General features: G+C 34.9%; 1 protein-coding gene across 2 annotated transcripts in view; it reads left to right on the top strand.

Moving 5' to 3' along the window:
- Positions 1–18,615, top strand: part of LOC121372714 (SIN3-HDAC complex-associated factor-like) — a 36,130-nt gene extending 17,515 nt beyond the window's left edge. For both annotated transcript variants that reach the window (XM_041499188.1, XM_041499187.1), the window contains exons 3-5: positions 3,165–3,324; positions 6,589–6,757; positions 7,309–18,615. In XM_041499188.1, coding sequence (XP_041355122.1) covers positions 3,165–3,324; positions 6,589–6,757; positions 7,309–7,654 — 675 coding nt within the window. In that variant the 3' untranslated portion in view covers positions 7,655–18,615. The remainder of the gene's footprint in view (positions 1–3,164; positions 3,325–6,588; positions 6,758–7,308) is intronic.
- Positions 18,616–23,971: the final 5,356 nt, after the last annotated feature.

Genomic DNA, 23,971 nt, shown 5'->3' with positions numbered 1-23,971 from the left:
AAATACACACGCTGTTTCTTTAGCTTTCTTTAATTTGTCTCGAGGACAAATCGTGTGAACATTAGCACTCTACCTGTAAGGTGAATGTTTGGGTTTTTTCTATATCATACATACATGTCTGGGGAGGAGGAGGAATTTAGCTTAGATTTGTCTTCGTCCGTTCCGTTACAAGATGTTGCCTGATTACTTTGTGTCAGGTTCTTGTTAAACATCCATTTATTGATAACTTCCCCAGAAAGGTACAGACAATAGTAATTCTGACTCTTCACCCCATCCCTTCCCCCCACACACTCACCAAATAACAATATAAGTTTGGGCATTGGTTTAGTAACAAAGTCGTAGATAATATGCTGGTTATTGCTATTGATTTGCATATTCATACATTATATACCCTTTGACAAAAACCCTGAATAACATAAAATAAAATTAATGTTTAAACCATCACAATTACAAATCCCATGTTGTCACTGATGGCCGAATGAAATAAAATTAATGTTTAAACCGCTAACTAAGCAGTCAAGTACACGGTAAACTACAAGCACATTGATGTATTTATAGGTTTGAGTGATGCTACAAGGTAATAATGGAAAAGGTCAATTTACAATAAACGTCCAGTCCTTCCTGGTCTGTGTTTGCTTAACACTTTGTACAGCTGTATATATAGGTCCTAGTGACATGTAGATTAAACAAGGAAGAAAAATGTTCCAGTACAAAATTATTATAATTTTTTTCATTTCTGCCAATTATGTAAGAATTTTTTTGTGAATTTATCAATGTGGTATAACCAGTCACAAATCGCATATTTATACTAACAATTACATCCAAAAATTACAAACAATTTGTATAATTACAAACAACACTTCTAGTTAGTTAAAAACAACAATCAGTTTCTAACACCTTTTTCATAATATATTTTATGTAATGATATTATATTTGACGTAATATCTTCATCTTCTGAGGTTTATATCGAAGCATAACATTCAGTTTCTAAGTGACGTTGTCCAATCAGAATAGAGTACGGTACAACATATAACGGTGGGAAGTTTGTAATAATATGTATATGTATATCCTAGTAATCTGTATAACATTAATAATAATGTAGGAATGGTTATGAATTTCTTAAACCATCAAATCACAGCCTGTTTAATCATATACATTTTGAGTATTTCTCATTCCTAAAGAATGTGCTTTGTACTGTCTTTGAGGTGAACTGAGATACGTCAAATTCTTTACGGCTGTCTAATTCACAGGTATCATTTTACACTGTTGCTTCTCCAGCCTTATAATAGTACTACAGCTGCATGCAGAAATGCCGGTTACCATTTGTGTGGCCGACATTCTAAAAATACCCCAGCCACTGCCTGCAAGTTTGTTGCACTGTCAATTCCAGTGGTGTGTAGAAATCAATAGAAACCTGAATTGAGCAGAATGCTGTACGGCGAAAGTGCAGAACCTCATCAGGTGATTTGCAACAACAGTGCATTTGACAAAATTACCATAATGGTGAATATTTTTGCACTTTCAGTCCCATTAAATAATTAAATAAATATGCACACACTATCCCCACCCCCACCCGACCCTTACACACACACCTGCAATTCTGTGTATAGACTTGCAGAGTGCATTTCGTACTACAGATATGCACATTTACCAGTCTATACAGGCCATTCTGGTATGTGTTGCAGCAAGTACTATTTGTGTGGGGACAGAGGCATTATAGGGCATACATAAAGTAGCTGCTTACTGCATTTGCAGCTTAGGTCTAAATATAGGGCTCATATTTTTAACAGAAATCTGAGAAACTGATTTATGTAATAAGTGTGTGCATCCAATGGGATGTCCATAACATCACTTATGAAGGCACAATACACTGAAAAATATAATTTTAATCTCCAGATAATAATTACATTATTTATTAGAATCAAATTCTTAATTAATTAGTCACCTAGCACCTGCACATAATGGGTTCCCTATACATATGGAAGGAATTCAAGTGAGTGCTGGTAGAATGTAATGCAAAATGAGGCCTTAAAGAGGAGTTTTGCATTTGCAGCTCATTATATGCTGCTCAGTTCAAACCGATATGACCAGTAAAATTAATTTTGTGACCATCAAGTTTTGAAAAATTAAAACAATTAGTACCAGAGTGAATGACCACTTCAGGCTAGTTACCAGTTTTTAATCAAAGGCGAAATAAAAATGCATTCACCTAACAAGTTACAAATTGTATACTTCATTAATAAATACCTCCCAGCTATAGAATAGTCCACTATGGAAGCTAATTAAAATAAAAAGCAATTTATGTCAGGAAATGTGTTTTTGGGACAAAGAATGCATTTGTTTGTTTTTCACTACAGCTGGTAATCAATTAATCAATTTCACCCTTTTTTCTTCTTTCATGCCTAATAAATTCAAAAAATAGTTTTTCACATGCCAGCTTGTTTCAAAATCTGCTGTATTTAAGATATAATATTACTGAGCAACATCAGTGCATTGATTAGGCCAACTGGACCGCCCTCTATTGGTGTACCTTTCGATTACCGGGTATAATGAAACCCGAGCTGTATGTGTCTTTTGAGTTGATCCGTCATGACTGCTTATTACACTTTTACAATGGAAATCAATACTGACTATTAAAAAAAAAGAGTGGCCATTATAATAATAATTGGGCACAACCACAAGGTTTTGTCCTTAAGCATTTAAGCTATGGATTGAAAAAAAGATGGCAGTATAGGTACAGTACATGTTGCTGAAACATTGGCTGCAAATTGCATGTAGATTAACAGCAAAACGCAGAATTTTTTTAATATTTAAAACAAAACACTTGTCACAGCTTTAACTGCAATGTGTAAACATCAGGACATAATATTAGTATTTTCAGAATGTTATATACATGTATGTATTGTTTATGTAGTAAAATGTATACAGAATTTTTATTTTTTATTTTTTTATTTTTTTTAAAGCATTCCTTTTTGAAAATGTTTTTCTTCCAAATTTAAATAAGTTATGTTGGTTTGTCACTCAGAAACGATGTCTTTGTGTGATCTTTCTTCACAAATTGTATGTTTAGTTCATTATTGTGGGGTTTTTTAATCTGTAAAACATACTATATAAGAGTATTGATTTAACTTAATCCTGTTTTTTTTGTTTCTGTTTTTCAACAGGTGGTGGATGCACGGGCAGGCCCTGGGACAAAATCAGCACTGAAAATCAAGAACAAGAGCCCGATCAAATTCAAGAAGCACAAAACAAAGAAGTTAAAAGTGAAAAGGCCACAATATCCCATCATTCCATGTCCCAGTCCGATCTCAGACGAGTTCTCAGGTAAGTCGGTCAATGACCCAGTTGTACGCCAGTGCTCAGCGGCACAACTCCCTCTACAAACAGCAGCCCAGTGCTGCTAGCCGGCAGTAGCAAGATATGAGGCAAAACACATGCCAGTAACAGCATGTGCCTTTTTAGGTCATGTCTGCTGTAAATGCCACAATGCTCAATAGGTTGAGCCGAAATGCTTTACTAGTTCATCGGCCACAAGTACATACAAATACATGTGTATGTGGGTGGGTTTAATGTGAACTTGGTGCCCTCCCACGCCCTTATTATTATAGAAACAAGGTTGTCACCACAGTAAATGGCCAGCTGTTGCTGTTTGTCAAGTTAGAATCATGTCTCTGTTTTACATAGAATATTTTCCACTCCCTCTTTCATTTTTATAGAAACATGTCTGACATGGCCAACTGTTTTGAGAAGTCAAATCTGCCCAAATGCCACCCCTTTATATCAACCACCTGTTATAGGAGGCCTCTTTAATCTTGAAATACTGTTAATACAGTCTTAACTAACCTGTAGTAAGAAGCTATCTGTTTCAGGAGGCCACATTTTTAGCCTACCTTTGTTAGTGGTGCATGACACTGGTTTGATTACTGGAACTACCAGTTTCCTTCTGCTGTTATTTTTGTCAGGCCTCGTGAGCAGTGAATGGCAAGCAGTGCTGGCTTACGGTTGCCTCACACTAGCCTCATACTCTACCAGAAATGGAAATTCACTGCAAAGTGTTTCCACACCGTCTTTCATCATTTAGCTTTATTATTTGTTATGCTGATTTTTTTTTTAGTTGTGTGAAACTGCTCCAGAATGAAATTGCTTGGATTTATAGCTTAGAGATGCTTCTTTATTATCATTGCTTCTAGTTTTCTTCTCCTTTTTTTGTTTAAAATTGCTTTCAGATAATTAAATTAACTTTATATTCAGCTGAACTATAAAACCCCCACTGTTGTGTAGCCATTGTTTGTCAAGACTGGATGTTAGTCTATGCCTGTGTTGCAAACAGGAAGAGCCATAGACACTATCTTAATCCATCGGTGTGGGCTACATATAGGGTAATTTTTTGTTGCGTCTGTCCATCTGTCTCTATATTTGTTTTCCCCTGGTCCTTGTTAAAAGTACCTGCATGTCTGACAATCTGTAATCTGGCCCTTCTTAAAGGGATTTGATATCTTGATAGCTGATGAGTAATTAATCATTGTGCTTTACTGGTGTCCGTAAACAAAACAAACTTGTTATCAAGAGGGTATGCGAGTCCCATCTATCCACTGGTATATTTTTCCTTATAGGGCCGTTGCTAGAGAGAGTGTCTGTGAAACTATTATCTTTTTTCTTGCTGGTCCCTTCTTTCTTTCAACAGTCCTAGCAGACTGACCGACATTTCTAAATATTGTAAGCTTTTATTTGTATTTTCCATTTAATACAGAAGGATCAAGTGTTTTAGTTTCTGTAGAAGACAAAAACTCAGAAAAGATATTTGTGATTTTTAATGTACAGTCGTATGTTTTGAAGAAATTTTTATTTGCTGAAATTTAGTGCTATTGATTCAAGAAAAATCAATTTCACAGTCACTGTCCATTGTTTACTAAGTGTTCTTTTTTGTTAGTTATGAGAAAAATGTGTAGTAGTCTATATTGGATAGGAGAGCTTTTTAAGGAGGACTAGAAGAGAATTTTAATGTACAGTGTGTGTGTTTTGAGGAACTTAATACTTGCTGAAATTTATTGCAATTGATTAGGCCAAACAAAAAAATAGGTGTGTTTCTGGTCGACCGACCGTCCCTAGTTTTACCCCTCCCCCCCCCGACCCTAATATTTTTTTCTCTTAAACTGATTTTTTTTTTAAAAATAAAAAATAAAATAATAAAAAAAAGAAGTAAAAATAAAAGAGGACAACATCACCAAACAAGAGTATTTCCTTCCTTGCACATTGTTTACATACTATTATACGATACATTTTGCACATGTAATTCCCTTCCGAAAAACATCGAGAAATTATGGAAAAGCTTTTGTAATAGAGTTCCTTCCCCTGATTAGCTACCACCGAACAGCTTGGTCGGTCACGGAAGTAACCAAATGTACGAACATAGCCTTGGTACAGGTTATTTCGATATTTTAAACATCTGTTTATGCCACAAATCCATATATATTATTTATAGATAATGTTATATAAGTACACACACATTAAGGAAGAAAGGGAAGGGGAAAAAAACCAACAAAAAAACCCCTACCTACCTACCCTAATTTTTTGGGGGATGCAATTGATGCAAACACACCTATTTTTTTGTTTGGCCGTAAGAAAAAAAACCCAAACTATTTCACAGTAACTTTCCATTGTTTGTTAAGTGTTCTGGTTTTGTGAGTTACGAGAAAAAAAAAGTCTAGTATTGTATTGGAGAGCGTCTTTGTAACTTTAATGTACAATTGTGAGTGTGTTTTAAGCAACTTTATATTTGTTGAAATTTATTGCTATTGATAAAAAAAAAAAAATCAATTTCACCGTAAAGTTCCATTGTTTGTCAGGTGCTCTGTTTTTGTGGGTTATGAGAAAAATGTGAAGGTTTGTGTGCTAATGCCCGTGAACGAGAATATATCATACGAATAGTTGATCTTGTGGAGTAAGTTGATAAATGTGAGCGAACCACTGGCTGTGCTGGCATGCTGTGCTCCAGGATAATGGGCTGGGAAGAATTAGGTTAATCTATCTGCCATTCTCTTACAGCAGGTTGACATGCTTGTTTGCTGTGGTGTTTAAAATGTGTTACTTTTACTCAGTTATTTATGTCAGTGTAAATATGGATTACATTTTGTCGTATATGTCATGGTAAAACTGGGTTATTTTTATCAGTGCAAAATGTAACTAAGGTATAATAAAATATTGCTCCTGCTTTTATTTTTTGTTTTTGTTTTGGGGCATTCCCCACTTGTACAAAATCGTTCATACTTTCCTCTTGATACCCCCACCCATCTCCCACCCATTTGCTACTATGACCTAACATGTACATGTATATAAAATTTGCAGTGAGAAGTTGTACAATAGATCTTATTTTATGTTATATAATGTTTGTGAAAATTGCACGTACATACATATACACATAAAAACATACACTACACATACACATGTACATGCAAATATATACACATGCAGACACAATAAATACACAATAAATATACAAATCCCCAGTGTCACCCCATAATGGGAATACCTCAACTAAACAGTCAATTTAAAATTTATTTTTATGAATTTATTTTTTGTTAATTGCAGGAGAGGACAGTTGTGATAGAACACTCCAGTTTTCACGGAAGTTTTCTCTGGACTTCAGTGATGAGTCTGACAACGAGGACTCTAACCACGTGTCCCGTGGGAAACACTGCAAGCGATCACCCAGCAAAGACAGAATCAGCTCCTTTCTCGATCTCACCTACTGGAAAAAGTAAACTTTCTTTGGCATTCTGTTTGAGGACATAGGCTTGTTTTAAATGTTTGTGTGTGCTTTATGAATGTACCGATATCTATTTGGGGACACAACCTTGTTAAATGTATGTCTATGCTTTATGGATGTACCGATATCTATTTGAGGACACAGCTTTGTTAAATGCACACGTATGCTTATGAATGTACTGATATCTATTTGAGGACACGGCTTTGTTAATTGTACGTCTATGCTTTATGAATGTACCGATATCTGTACGAGGACTCAACCTTGTTAAATGTAGTCTATGCTTTATGAATGTACTGGTAACTATTTGAGGACACAGCCTTGTTAAATGTACGTGCATGCTTTATGGATGTACTGGTATCTATTTGAGGACACAGCCGTGTTAAATGCACACGTATGCTTTATGGATGTACTGATATCTATTTGAGGACACAGCCTTGTTAAATGCACTTATATGCTTTATGAATGTGCCGATATCTATTTGAGGACACAGGCTTGTTAAATATACATGTATGCTTTATAGATGTACTAATGTCTTGTTTCAGGACACAGGTTTGTTGCGGGATCATCTTCAAAGGGATCAACGGCGAGGTACTGGTGGACCCAAGGCTCCTGAAGCCGTGTTTCTCCTGTCGCAGCCAGGACGCGGGCAGCAAGAGCGAGATTCACCGCAGTCAGTCAGTGGAAACGGAGAGCAACGCCAGCTCAAACAGTTACAACGACAATGACTTTCTCGAGATGAAAAGTGTTGATTCAGAACAAGGGACACCGTCATCGTTTTCAATAGACAGTCACGAAACCGCCGCCGCCTTCGCTCTCGAAAGACTCACCTGTGCTGCTAGTAAACTGGAAGCTAGTTATACTCACAGAGCACTAGCAATGGAGTGTTGAGTGCATGCGTGGAGCTATACATTTAACTGTAGGTTGGACAAAACAGTAATTGGAGTCTTACAAGTGTATGGATATGACAGCTGCCTCATCTTATTCTGTGGTTGCTTATGAAATGAAATGGATTGAAATTGTTGAGAATAATTAACGAAAAAAAAGAAGTTATTTGTTTATCAACAGAAAATGCAGTTTGTAACAGCAATTTACAAATGAGTTGGGAAAAAGTGCATACTATGGTGACTTATTAGGAAATGGTGATCTGATAATAATAAACTAACACAAAGATCAAACTCAGGAATCCTTCCAGAAGCTGCACAAACATTGAGCCATTCATAACTGCCATCATCAAAGTATGAAATGCCCTGCTAGCATGCTGTGTGAATGACGAGTTGATGTCTGAATTCATGTTTGCCCACTGGTATTTTCCTTTACATCGTTTTTTCTTTTTAATTTGCTCAACTTGCTTTTTCTTTGCTAAAGAACAAGTGTTAAAATGATTGCTCACAACCTGTCTTATAAATGTCAGTCTCTCGTGTGAGCTATATTATGATATTTTACCTTTTTAATTACTTTTTGTTTGTTAAAAATTAAAATAAATGTGGTTAAATTATTTCTGGGCTGCCTCTTGAATATTTTGTGGGTTAACTAAAAAAGAATGTTTTCTGGTTGAACTGTATACAAGGTGGCTTTGGTATTCTTGGTTCCACTGGTCAGCTGAGGAATATATTTGTTGACAACAGAGTACAATAAAAAAAAAAATGCAGATGTGGTTCTGTGAATACACAAAATATTCTTGTTGCAAATAATTAACTGTTAGGTTAAACTAGTCTAAACAGTCACTTTTTCAGAACATCAAATGCATTTGAAGCTTTTGCCATTTCATTTATAGCACTGAAGGAATTGGTTGTCTGTAATAATGAAAATCTGTGTAGCTTTATTTTTATAACCCAGTAAAATAGAGCCATCGGATTCCAGTTCTGAAGTGTTAACAAGCTAAAGATTTGATAGTATTCCTCACATGGGTTAGCTAATTGACATATTCATCTTGTTTTTGTGTTGAGCCTCATACACAGTGAATTTTCTTCACTACATGTATGTCTGAATCCTTCACAAGTGTTGTGATTTCATGCTCTTTGTTTTCTGTTTGCCCGGTTAAACTGCTATGTTATCTTTTGTACCAAATTGAATGTTCTAGATGTTGGTGGATATTGGACTGTGATTGTAGTTGTTAGCTACAGTGCACATAACAACATGAGGATGTGGACTCAATCATAAAGACCACTTATTTATCACATGAATCAACTCTGAATTTACTCAACCTTCCATGGACATGGACATTTGTAAAGTAATGTAACTTATTCCATTGTCATGTATTGGTAATATACCATTTTTTTTCTTGTCCCACCTTTACTTTCATATCATATTTAATAACATCCCATAAGATGGTGGTTTGCCAGCTCAAAATAGTCAAGCAGACAACTCATTACTGAACCTTTCATGAAATATTAGTATGGCTGAGACTCGTCAAACGAAACATTACACACTTTCATTGATGTGATGAGTTTTGTATATAATACAGTCAACCACACATTTTTTGTAATGACTGAATGTGTTCAGTAATCTTTGGTTTGCATTAGGTATCTGGAAAAGAAACGTCTTTTAGCAGTGGTTATTAATCTCCAGTTGAGCATAATAGAACAAAGGACAAAATATATATTTAGGAAAGCCATCCATCAAGCTGCTGTGAGCAGAGTGGCTTTCTGTGATATCCAGTTACAGCAAGCCACACAAATTGATAGCATCTCGCACTTTTAAAATCCATTTTGAAAAAGAAACACTAATTACTGGCAAACATGTAGACCAATACTTCCATTGTTCGAGAGTTCGACTTGAAACATGAATATTCGTTAGAGGCATAATCAACTTTAGACCATGTTAACAGCAATGAGAACTGTGAAACAGATGTACATTGTACCAGGATTTAGAAATTCCAAAGACTGGTCTTGGACTCTTTGTAAAACCGTGATGCAAATTGAATAGTTTCAAGTGAAGACAATGCTTTTTGTCAGTCCAAGTTTTAAAACATGGCTCTCTCTACATATTTGTATTGACGAATATGTTTATCATACATGCTTGTAAATGTATCATAAGATAGGTCTGCAGGTTTTAACTGAATGTCAAATGCATCTTGAGTAGGTTATGCCTCTTATAAGTCATACTTAATTGATCATTTTACTGTTTCTTTATGACTTGAGTAAATTATTATAATGTATTTGTGTATATAAATCTGTACAATTTTTAACTTATTTATAGTGTTACACTGACGACAAGTTGGGACTAGTTGCTTGTGCATGCAGAATTGTACATAGTCATTGCCAAAATATCTTTATGTTGCTAATATAATGCATCTAGTCAATAACATGATGCTATGAATGTTATAAAGAAAAAAACAAAAAAAAAAACAGGGATCCAAGTGAATAGTTAAACGATAAACAACGTGCATTCGACAATGCTTTTATGTTCTATTGAAACCATCAGTGAAATTGAGGATTAAATGAAATGGAATTGACGATTACACAGTACTATTTTCTATCAAACTACCTATACATATAGTAAATTGATCAAATAATTAACACAGAATTTTTTATTAATGTAATTAATGATTCTTGGAGTTTCTTTTTTCACTCGTTAAAGAGAAAATGTTTGGTAATAATTGTTAGACATATTAAACATTAAAAAACACCACCCCAAAAAGCCAGATTTGACAATTCACTTGGATTCAGAAAAAAAAAATGTACATGAATGTTAATTAATACAGATTTTATGTTTTATTTGATGTAAAACCTTCAATATTTACATGTTTCAAATGTATGAAATGTTTTTTCTGTTCCTTTAAAAAAAATTTGTGTTATTTATTTATTGAAAGTAGAGATTGATCAAATCAAAAAGATGATATCATGTCATTAATCCTATACCGGTACATGTTAATGACAGCACTTTCTTAGGCATCAAAAACATAAATTTTGGTCCACTTCAAACTTTACTCTTCGTTTTGTACATACACACTTTTCTGTCTGGATCGGCCATTTCAAGGCTCCCACTGATTCTGAACTCGAGTTTTGGGGTATCTTCAGTGAATTTGATGTTGGTTATGTATGTTAATAGTAATTATGGTTAATGGAATTTGGGTTCACTGCCGTATTTGTACTTGGCTAAATTAATAGAAAAGTTGATTTTTCATTTTGTGGAGGTTGGTTGGGAGAAAGACACTAACCCCCCCCCCCACCCCACCCCACCCCCCAAACAAAAAAACCCCCCAAAAAAACGATTTGACTAAGTTTGAATAATTAGACGCAACATAAAATCTCAGGGAATTCTATTGCATTCTAATAGTAGGAACCCTGATTATTAATTTAAAATTAATTTGTTTTGGTTTTAGGTTGTCTTCAGTTTTATTGTTCCTCTGTCATTTAATTACCATTATGGTTTTCTTCACTGATGCAGGTCTCAAAACATAAGATAATGATCATATCTTTTAGTAGCGTTACCAACGTTTCTGATCTTCCAAGTTCATGTTTCATTCACAGAATTCATCTATCATACATACATGTGCAGGTTTCATGTTTAACAATTAACAACATATCCTATTCAATATTTTAGTGAATGATAAAAGCATCCTTACTGAACTGTGGAGTAGTATAGACATCTTGACCACGCTAATATGTTTTCAAATTTGAGATGTACATATATGTCTCTTTAAAAATGTCACTTGATATTTTGTAAAACCAAATGTCGGTGTTTGGAGAATGGTTTGTGCATGTGCTTTTAATCACCAGAAGGTGAACAAATTTTATTGTAGTGGCTGGTTTTGCCCATTTTCAAGTATTGTCCCATGTCCCATAGATAAAGTACTTGAAAAAAAAAAGGGATGTGATTTTCCCCTCATTTTGTCCAAAATCAGTTGTTTTGTATAAAATGATTTCCAAAAATTAAATTGTATTTAATCTCAAATGCTGAAAATTACCTTTATTTAAGCATGATTTAGAGTTCTCACAAGTTTTTAAAGATCAATTTCAGATTTAATTTTAAATGTGTGTCACATCCCTGCATATATGGTCAGTCCTAAAAGTTAGCTTCTCTTCAATATTAATTGTATTGTCCTGCTGGTCTGGTGTCAGATGTAGATGGATTGTATATTTGTGTTAAGATTCTTGACATAAAAATGTGTATTATTGTTCACTTGTATATTTATTATGTTTTGTGTCAAGAGCTTGGACACATAACTCGAGAGAATGAATTTACAGTAAAAACATTGTTTTGGGATACATCCAGAAGAGTTCGATCAGAGTGAGACTTCATTCACTGGATATATATCTTGTTATCTTATTATGACATCAGATACAATTTGATACTAAACCTCTTGGTACAACACAGAGTATATTTTGATAATTTTGTGAGAAATACATGTAATCTCAGGGTTTGAATGAAATAAGATTTTAAAAAAAAGAAATTACTCATCCTTATGGATGTTATAAAGTTTAAAAACCTGTTACTCTATCTTATGTTGATATTTCAAAGTATAGGTCATTAGAGGCGAATTAGCCAAACTGTTATGTTGAAAAGTTTATTATGAATGAAAGTTTTGCTTATATGTCCTCTGCTGAAAGATTATTCGTGATTGTTGAATTGTTCATTCATATAAATCAGTATGTGTTAGAGCAGTGTCTCTCAACCTCGGAATAATGTCCAGAATATGTACAAATGTAATGGGATATAATGGACACAAACAGCCAGAATCATAAAAGCAGTTAGTCTATTTTTTGAAGATGGCCAGTTGATGGTCCCCAAAGACAAAGTGGTTGAGAAACATTACTAGAATGTACCATTGAATTTTACTTTTTCTATTTTCCATTCATATAATATTTCCTTTAAAAACAGAAACTTACGATCTTGGATCACAATTAAAATGTTTCACATATTGTCATTCTTTCTGACACTTAAATTGTTTTTACCAATCTCCAGAAAAAGAATACAATGGAACTTGCCAAAACAGTCCTTGGATGCACTAGATTTCTGGAAATGAAGCAAATATATATATTTTTTAGTCTTTTTAGCAAAACCATAAGTAAACCTAAATGTATTACATTAAGAATGTAGTGAAAACATCTATTCAGCTGATTTTAGTGAAAGTAACACATCTTCATAAGCAAGTCATCAAACACTCATCAGGCAGCAGACCATTGTTTCTGACTCGTCTACACAGACCGAGCCCTGACCAAATAATGAAATAATGATTGTGTACATTGGTGGGATTCAAATTTGTTTAAGCATGTTGAACAATGTGCAGCTTCTGTTTCTTGGTCACCAGGACAGTAAATGGATATCCAATTAACCAATATTTAAAAAAAGTCATTGGTTCAAAGCTTTTCTTGGTATTGAGTTCAGTTGTGTGAAGAAGTATTCATCACTGTTATACTAAAACATTCCAAATTGATGAACTGCTGATCATGTTTAATTCACTTTTGTAAATCATCAACAACAAAAAAGAAGATGCTTCATTATATATATATTTTTTTTATCTTGGTACTAAAACGAAATTAATGTGACAAGATAATAATCAATGGTTATGCACATCAAAATGTAAAATGTATTGTATACTTGTCATTGCACAAGTTCAATTAAATTAAAATGATTAATTGTGCAGTCAGCATTAGAAAATCTCACATTATTTGATTAGCAGGATGAGTAGGTTTTGTCAAGTTCCACTGTGTCATCTTCCAGTTACTGGTTTAGCATTTTGTTAATTGGTCATATTATTGAACTGATTTTGTTCTACAGACAAAATATTTGGGTTTTTTTTTCTTAATTTTATTTTGGTACATATATGCATTTTTTAATTATTTTTTTATTACATCGATTTGAGACAATCGGTCTAGTTGTGTTCACTACTGTTCAGGCATTCATTTCTATCTCTTGGTTAAACTATGTGCCGTCTATGCGTTTGACTTTAATATTTATACCTATAATTTATTTTAGTTGTCAGTGATACAAATATTCACAGGTAGTGAGAACCATTTGCTGTTAGCACATTAATGTTGTCAATTACGTGCAGCTAGAAAAAAAAAGTCCATTACAGTACAGAAAAAAAAAAAGTCCAAAAAGCAACTAGAAAAATTGTTTTATCTATTTTGTTTTGAGTAAAACATAGGTTCAACATCAAACTGCTCAGACGTCTTTAAACATTTAACAGTTGAATACAGTTAGTGTCATTGGCGTCAAATACAGATCAGTCAGATTACTAAAATGCCACAGTTGCCATTTTCAGTTGTACACATTCATTAAAAAGATTTAGTCATACAAATATATGTGAAGCTTTCGGTTTGCAATTTAAATAAGTTTACAATTTACAAAATGATACATGGCCTTTCATAGCTTCAAATTTCAATGCCTGTGTACTTGACACATTCCAGAACTGGCAAATGACCACCAGAAACCAATGAAGTAGTTATTTGTGGCATAGCATCTATTTGCCATTGATAAATGGTCATGGAAAATTGGTAAAATAATTAACAAAACCTTGCATTAACTAATTAATCTGTATGTACTAGTATGTTAAATTTGAAGTAACTTAACTTTTTCATATTGCTCTTGAATGTAATTTGAAATAAAATTATTCCTGTGCAAAAACAGAAAATTAACAATTGTACTGTATGGAGACTTCTATGAATTATACAGTGTTTATTTTTGAAGTTGTTCTTTGTAGAAATTAATAGTTTAGTGAGAACACACCTGTGTATGTATCTATATCTGTTTAGACATTGTTATCTAGATCGTTGTTGTTGTTGATAACATATTGTATGAGAGATCTGAAACGTACTGCAGCACTTAAGTGATCATTCCCTATTTTAACACATCTTGGAATATAAGGATGTTATTAATGCTAAATTATTCAGTGATGACATTGCTGTCTACAAGCGAACTGTTTCCTTCAAATGATTTTCTTGTTTACTAACAGTTTTTATAACAAAATATAAGATTGCATGCATACTCATTAACATAATTTCATAATTTATTGCATTCCTGCATCATATTTATTTTCCTTTCATTTTTTTCTTGTGTATTTGTTGGTTGAGATAATAAAAATGAACCCAAATCATTTGCATGGATGAATGATGGAATGTGTGTTCCGTCTTTTCTCACAGAGTGTAATGGTTTAACACTCTTACAATAGTAACTTGCCATGTTTCTTTATTATTTATTTTTACTTAGTTAAGGATTTTACTATGCATGTTGAATCCTTGAAAGATGTAGTAAATATATTTTGTATAAAACAGAAAAGAACAGTAAAAAAAACTATCAAAGAAATGGTGGTATCAATGACATTTTACTGATTAAAAAAAAAAATGTCTGTGCATCTTGTGTGAAAATATGGATTCAAAGCCAAGCTATTTATTGATGGTATTTATTTATTTAACTTGTTTGTCATCATTATACCTCATTTACCTCATTTGTTAGATTACACCCTCTGCAACTAAGTCCTTGCCAAAGGTAATTTTTATCAAAGACAACGAGCTGACCCATGTCTAGTTTTTATGCAACCAACACAATTCTATGTGCTTAATGTGATGACAATTAGGACATTTGCTGTCTTGGTTTGGATGGATCTGTGGAATGATGGTAGTACCAGTCAATGAAAGTCTGATGATAAATGCATTGAGTCAGTAAATAAACTATGAAATCATACAGTGGTGTGTCAAATTTTGTTACCAAAAACCTTTCTGTTGCGTCCAGGTTTAATTATTTTAAGTTGTATTTACTTATGATATTTATTTTGTTCAGCATACTTGACATTTCTGTTAAAAGCAATGAATCCACATTATTATTTTGCAGAAAATGTTCAGTTTGTTGTATTGTCATAATTTATTTATTTATATAATGTAATTTTTTTTCTTTTTTTTTTTTCTTTTTTTTTATAAATAGATACTTGAATTGCTAATGGTAATAATGTGTCTTCGAGAATATTATTTGTTTTAAAAGTATGCTAAAATAAATACCACATTTAGGTACATGATGAAGGGTCAGTGTTGAAATGGTGACTATTTTTTTTTCAGGATATAAAATCTTGGTTTTGGTACATGATTGGAAAAGGATTCAATAGAAACATGTCTGGTTGAATGAATTTGACGGATCACTTTACTTGGGGTGTTCGTGTTCTTGTAAGATGTTTTGTCAAGGATATTTTTTGCAGTGGTGTTGTTGTCTTTTTGGTGTGATGGAGTGATGTGATATATTTCGTTAGGTGTTATTCATGTTTGACATGACTAATTTAGTAAATACATGTCCCCAGCCAGATTTTATTATTCTTATTTTTTAATTTTGTTTTTGACAGATCTTCACAATTTACCCAGTTGTAGCTGCAATAAAGTCTATGCACATGACAAATATTTTATACCTTGCCATATCACCCTGCATGTTATCATCATTCATATATTTGTGCTGTTTGTTGACCACTGTGTGACATAGATCCACCGAGCGTGGAACATACATGGTTCACATACTGATGATACTCAACTCGATAGCCAATGAAAAATATTGCTTCCAACGTCATTTTGGTCATCTATAATTGAGATTGCAATCATATCACATTTATGATTATCTAAGCCGCAGTACCGTGCATGTATGTTGTGTTTGTGCCTTGCAGAATGAAATGGTGTACGTGTTTCAAGTTATTAATGGTCATGTCCTGGCTTCATTGAAATGTCTACAAGCTTTTACACCAAAGTAGAGTTAAAAGCAGATTGCAAAATTTCAATTTACTTGATAATTCAGCACAGTCAACAAGCTTGGAGGTCATGACATTTTCATTTAATACTTAATATGCAAACTGTTGAAATTAAAAAGTAATTGTTTGTTCTGCTTGTAAGCATGTTTTTCTCGACCACGTGTGAATATGAGCATCGCCATTGACCCATAATATATTATCTGGCTGGGGTGCATATTTTAAAAGTTCGTGTATTTTCTTTGTACAGAAGTTGTATAAAATAAAGATGATGTATGTTTTGTTCCATGCTTTAGTCTAAACTACAAAATCTTCCTTCACGCCTGACTTAATTGACGTCTGATGTTAGCGAGTGACGTCTCGGAAATCAGAAAATCAGTGCATTTGATACTTGAACTTAAAAAATGAGTCCTTATGATGCCCAAATGTGGGCTACTGGCCACCCGTGTGGTTGTTACTAATGTTATAAGGTTTTAACTTGTATGTTTTAGCATATCTTTTGAAAATAAAACTCTTTTTAAGTAAATTTGTTTCATAATATTTTTGTGCTAAAACCTCTGGCTTCTGCATATATTCTCATTAGTTCAGCCGATATGGAATTCAGTTCAGTTGATTTCATAAAAAGCGTACATGTCTTCATGATGGATTGCAAATAAATTTGTTAGGTGTGATTTTGTACAGCATTTGTCGTGTGTTATTTGTATTAGAACAGTGGTGTGAGATAATAAAATGCCACCAAACGCTGCCACCCTCTCACCACCACCAATAATATGTCGATATGAAATTTTGCAGATAGCCTATTCGTCCATATTACATTAACTGTTTAATTGGTCATTCAGTGTTGACTATAATTGTTGGCTTCGATATAAATTTGTGCCTATTCAATCTCCACATACGTGTCTAGTTTTAGTAGTAATAAAAACATTTTTTACAGCACGAAGTCTCAAGTGCAATAAAGTTCACGCAATGTCCCACATTATTTATACTGACAACAAGAACCACTTGCCCGGTTGAATGGAAAGCTAAAGAGCTATTTTGAAAGTAGGGTTACAGGAATACTAACTTGCGTTTAATTCACATCATTTGTTACCTCTTGTGGCCTGTTAACTGTCCGTCTTGCACACGTTTGTTTTAATTTATGGAGCTTTTGGTACCTATTACAACAAATGAGAAATGTTCTCTGAAATTTTTTTTCTAAATTTTATTTATTTGTATTAATGTTTTGTTTTGTATTTTGCCAAATTGATAAAATTTAACGAACAATTGTCCATCAAACCATTTCACTGCGTTCTGGGTGTGTGGTCCATTCTAGCTATACATTCATCAGTTTATCAAACGTTCAAATAATATATAACAGCGGCATATAGGTATATAGGCAACTCAACATTTCACTTTGTTGCTCTTTATCTATATCTCGTTTACCGTCAAGCGCCAAAAACCAGACTAGCGAGCGCTTCGTAACACCGCAGAGACTGGCTACAGTTGAATACTGGGCAGTCTAGAAAGAAAGTGAGGTGATTAATTTTCCAAATTATAATTTGGCTGTAGACCGACCGACTGGGTATTTAATCCATGTCAGGTTGTCTTAACTGCCCAAGTATACGACCACGTTAAACCTGAGTCATTGTGTATGTCTGTGTCTTAGAACAATAACCGAAGATTCATAACTCGACTGGACTAAACGTTAATATTCATTAGTTAAGAGTTGATTTCAAAAAAAAAAAAAAATCTGTTATTAAATAAAATTATTTCGCTAAATTAAAATAAAATTCTCCAATTGCTTTTAAAATTCGCAGTCGATATATTTGGCGAGTGCCAGAGTTGGCCCTGTTTAATATTCGTTACGCTAGAGACATCTTAGGACATATTTTACGTAGCGTTGGTGTTGGACGTAGTATAAGATTGGAACATGCACCTAAAACGTTTGTGGACTGTTGGGCTGTTGATACATAAGCACTTTTGTTTTTAAATTTGTTGCACCTTGTAACTTCAGTGTCTTAGTCTGTCTTCCGTGGGACACGTTGTTTTGTCGAGGTTATTGTAGACATTCCTCTAAGGAAATAGATTAATGTATCGTTTGGTTCGCAAATCATTTATACATTGCACCATTTCATTTATTCATTTGCCATGTGTTTTCTACTCCTTGGTCATTCAGGGTTTTGTATTAATAAACGTTTGCTAAAGAGCAAGTGTCGTGTTGTCATTTCATAAACGTTTACAACCTAGGTACAACCAAAGAATTCGTACTGTTGGAATTGTTTAAAAAAATTGGGAGTATATCAATAAATAACGACTATTTGTAATAGATCGTAATAATTTGGTAGAATACTAGGTGGCACCAATAAACAGTGGTTGGTTAATCGAGGTGCATGTTATACAGGTAGTCGCTTGGACAGATTTCACTGTTAGCTGTCGTAATACACGTTCATAGATCAGTTTGTTTGACGACATCACTAGAGCATATTGATTGGCATATCATCGGCTATTGGATGTCAGCCATTTGGTGATTATGACACGTTGCCATCCGCGGAAACCCTGGCATCTTTTATATGTGCACTTTTACAGACAGGAGAAAACCCTGCACTAGCAGCAAAAGATCTATATATACGCGTTCTCATAGACAGAAGAGTTCATACCAAAGCATTTGATATACAAGTCGTGGGGCACTGGTTGGGATGGGGGAAACACCCTGTCAGAGAATGGGTGGTCTAAGGGGATTTGATCCTTCGACCTAAGCACATCAGACGAGCGCTGTACCGACTGAACTAGATCTCAAACCAACAGTTCCCAGACAAACTGCTAAAAGTCGGTGGGTATAGTGGTCGATCACCTCCCCACTGGCCTATGCATTGACTAGTTAAAGAGATGATCCTGGAATACAAACCAACAGCAGTATTACATCATGCTGCCCCGCCGAGACCGGTGGCAAGAGCATGTGTCCAATACCAGGAGCGAAGGATTTCATCATCAAATGGACTCCGTGTTTCTCGTCTGTGTTGTGCTAAGATCCTGAACAGGACATGTCTACCACCACCACATGTTCATCTGTTGCTGGCCATGTGGTGTGTATCACTGGCGATCGGATAATCTCCGTTTGTATATAACTCATAGCAGTTTATTCGTACATGTTGATGTTTCAGCGTGCAGGAACTTGCGAGTGGGATTGGTGTGAGGTACATGTCTTGGGTAAACATGTTTGACCTTTGATCAGGTGTGGCATTTAGGGTCACCCAGTTTCTCCTCAGCGTTGTTGCAGACGTAGATAAAGGGATCTTCTAAAATCGGTCAGTAAACCAAATAAAACCCAGTTAGCGGACAGAAGCGAGAATTATAGCGTTTAAAGACGACTATTTTGTGTTTTATAATGTTGCAGTATTGAGCATTTTAAGAACCACAGATATATAATTTAAAAGTCGCCATAGTAGTATAAAATAAAATCAATATTAAATTAAATATACTAGTATATCATTATACTCCCTATAAAAAGAAAACAAACAAGATTCCAGATCCCTTTCAAATGAATACTACAAACCCCTACAAAATAACCCCAGATATAACATCTTTTTTCCTCTTTCAGTCTTGTTTTTCTAATCACTACTGAAAAACAACTCCACAACAAAGAATTTTCGCACTTAATGTTGATGAAAGATTCGTCATGCTCATCAATGTTCACTGAGGCCAACAAGAAAGTTCATTACTTTTTCCTTGGTCTTGACTGATTTAAAATTTAGACATTGCACTGATACAACCAGACAATTGGCTAATTGGCTATTGGGGATCAAACATTTGGTAATTCTGATAGTCATAGAGGAAACCCCTAACATGTTTTTTTTTCATTAGTATCAAGGGATCGTTTATATGCACTTTCCCACAGACAGGATAGCACGCATCAGACACCTTTGATGAACCTGTCTTGGTGCACTGGTTGGGTGTCTACTAAAATAGTTTCTTACATCGTTGTTCAAGGAAATACGCAATACATCAAAGGCAGTAAAATTAGATTTATGTGTCATGTGTAGAACTTTTATCAGGAAATTCTTCAATTGTTTTTTTTTAAAAAGACATTTTAGTCTACTTTACTAGCTAATGAAACCTACAACGACGAAAACAAATTAGTAGTTAACGTTCACAACTATATTTATATAAATGCAGTGGGACAAAATATGTAACATGATGCCATTTTAAAAACGTATTTGACGTTATGAAACAATACAGCATTGTTCTTTGTCAAATAAATGAGTAGTTTGTGGCCAGATAGTCTATTGTTTCCGATACAGCAGCGGGGTGTCTAAACTACAGGTTTTCCGACACCAAGGACAGATACATATATCACTACCTATCACGCTCCAACCACGTAGACGCATGTTGACCAGGAAAACACGTGGCAGACACTACATGTGGTCAGTTCTACATGCTATGACGAACATATAACGGCTCAACTAATATGTCAAAAACAAGATTTATATCGGATACATCACATGAAAGATGGTTTTGAGTTCTATAATTTAGTATGATGCTTTATAATAATAATAATGTTTAAACATCTACACCATATCTGGTTCACCATTACTATTTATAGTTTTATTACCTATATAACAACCCCTGGCGCTTCCACTAATATGTTTTAAAAGATAATATATACATCGATGCTACCCATTAGTCCCTCCATGGCGTATTAATACACAACATCCCCTTGTTATTGCTCTGAGAGTGTTTTAACACCCACACCACCCACGGTTCCACTACTGACCGAACTAGACTATTTCTACATTCACCCCATTTACTTGACCTGCTTGGCTAACCTCCATTGTCTGTTTAACCCAGAAAGAGGCACTGTCCGGCTGTAATGATATCTAAATTGCTGGCTAAATAAACGCAATTGATCACGGTGTTGACCAGGCCGTACTGAAAACGTTTGCCTACAGCTGTCGAAGCTCCTGTAAAATAGAGCGTCGTGATCCAGATTAGTCAATAGCGAGGAAACTAGGTCAGTTATTTATTGATTGTCCCGCAGCTACTATAGGCCGCCTAACCCGATATATTACTAAATTAGACTTTGTTGTGAAAATAGAAGCCACATGATGTTAGGTGTGTATATTTATTACATACAAAAATAGAAAGGGTTCTACATACAATAATACAATTGTCTAGCGAAAAAATTTTTGCTGAAAGCTACGAAATGCTCGGATGCGTGGTTTACAGTTTTATTGTCTTTCATAGCCTCTACGCCAGGCATTTAAGTACTTTGCTTTCTAATAATACGTTGACAGTGACTGTCGGTTTCTAAAAACAAACTGGTCACCCTTGCCCAAAACTAATGGCCTCAATAACTGTTTTATTTACATCCACATGGTAGAATCAGGTCATGGGTTATAAACTGTATATAATACAAGTCAAAAGGCACGATACGGTACGTTTGTAGGTCATAACACAATGTTCCACCGTAACTAGGCTGTAAATTGCTCACTATATTATTATAATAAAAGTAGTTTTCTTTAACGACAGCACAAGAGAACATTGATTAATTAATCATCGGTTATTGGATATCAAACATATGATCTGACTCGTAGTCATCACAGGAAACTCGCTACATTTTCTGTTAGCAGCAAGGGATCTTTTATATGCACTTTCCCACAGACAGGAAAGCACATACCACGACCTTTGACCAGCTATGGTACACTGGTTGGAACGAGAAAAAATCCTAATCAGTTGAGTGGATCCACCGAAGTGATTCGATCCTGCGACGCAAGCACCTCAGGCGAACGCTCAACCGACTAAGCTAAATCCCGCCCAAGTATCATAATATGACACTACTAAATAAATGCAATAGTCGTTGTTTTTTCTTCTTAAAATATTGTTTAATTCAGATGATAACAGTATTTGACGTGAAGACAAAACCAGCTAGGCGTGTGTACAGGAAATTTAGTACTTTGGGGCCATACTGTAGTAAACGAAGCTTATGGGTGGGGGTGGGGGGTGAGGGTGTCGAGACATTCTCCCCCGAAAAATGTATTGACAATTTTTTTTATTGTTGAGCAGGACCCGAAACCCTCCCCCTGCACGCAGCGAAACAAGGGATATCCTCCCATATTAGGATTTTTAATGATACACGGTGTTAGGAACATTATTGGATGCTTGAAAGCTATCTGTTCTATCATTTTAAAAAAACGGGTTGTGGAAAACTGGTTACTTCCCATTCAAAAAGAAAGACAAAGTAATTGAGACAATCGCTACCGTCACAGAATAGTGCTCCTTATACTTTCCACTGGCAGGATAGCACATGCCTTGTCGTTTAATGTACAAGTCGAGAATTATTGCTTGAAATGGGAAAACAACAATGGATCGACCGATAGGTTTGGTGGGTGGGTGGAGGTCGATCATACGACGTATCAGACCTGAAGATGCAACTTTACCTACTGGAGCTCAGTCTTGTTCTGAGATGTGGGCCAGAACGTAACTCAGTGGTAGAGCGCTCGCCTGAGGTGCGATTGATCTCAGGTTCAATCATCCTTGATTCCCTCGAGTACCGGCAGCAGGTTTTTCCTGCCCCTCTCTGTCTCTCCTCTGTCTGTCTGTCTATCTCTGTTTCTGTCTCCCTGTCTCTGTGTTTGTCTCCGTCTCTTTTTCTCTCTCTTTCTCTCTCTGTCTGTCTCTGTTTTTCTCTGTCTATCTCTGTTTTTCTCTGTCTGTCTCTCTGACTGTCTCTCTCTGTCTGTCTCTGTCTGTCTTGTCTCTGTCTCTGTCTCTCTCTCTCTCTCTCTCTCTCTCTCTCTCTCTCTCTCTCTCTCTCTCTCTCTCTCTCTCTCTCTCTCTCTCTCTCTGCCTTCCCTTTATGTCGGAATAACACATGTCAAACATCAAATAGTTTTAATATAAAATGTGCTGAGGTGTTATAAAACAAATATTATTTTCCTTTCCTATGCCGGGCCCTAATGTATGACAGACGTAACCCATCCAAAACTAGGTTACATTGACACACATCTGTAAAGCTGTACGAATTCATGCGCTATCGATCCCAAGAAAATAACTGTAAGCGTCTCCCAGAGGTCCATGGTAGCGGAATATAGTTCGAATGTTCTCAGACACCATTCCGCTGACATGCTTTTCTAAAATATAAAGATTCCTGAACTTGCTGGCAAATATATTTGGATGATTAAAAAATTCTTGGCGACACGATTGTAACGTCCATGTTATTGAAACAGAATCGAACAAGAAATGGGAAGCATTTGTTCCAGAAAAGGTCTTACTAGAAGGACCCACCAATATGATATAAAAAACCGTGACATGTACCAGACATGTACTAGTATTGTCAGAGCATATTAAGTCAGCTTGGAAATAAGTTCCAACGCACGTTAAATCCATAGAATATAAGGTCCTCTAGTAGGTTTATTATAAGTCGAAAACTAACCATAATATTGGAAATTCAGGCACTGATTCATTGGGTCTACAAGCTAAAATAGTGGATCTGACTAACAAGTGAGAAAATCCAGCACTACCATTCTAGGTTGGGGTAGAATGTCAATCTATTTCTTATATTCTGT

Source organism: Gigantopelta aegis, chromosome 4 (genome assembly GCF_016097555.1).
Source record: "Gigantopelta aegis isolate Gae_Host chromosome 4, Gae_host_genome, whole genome shotgun sequence".
Taxonomy (NCBI): Eukaryota; Metazoa; Mollusca; class Gastropoda; order Neomphalida; family Peltospiridae; genus Gigantopelta; species Gigantopelta aegis.
The sequence above is the reverse complement of the archived record's forward strand: the minus strand, read 5'-3'. Positions and strand labels throughout refer to the sequence as shown.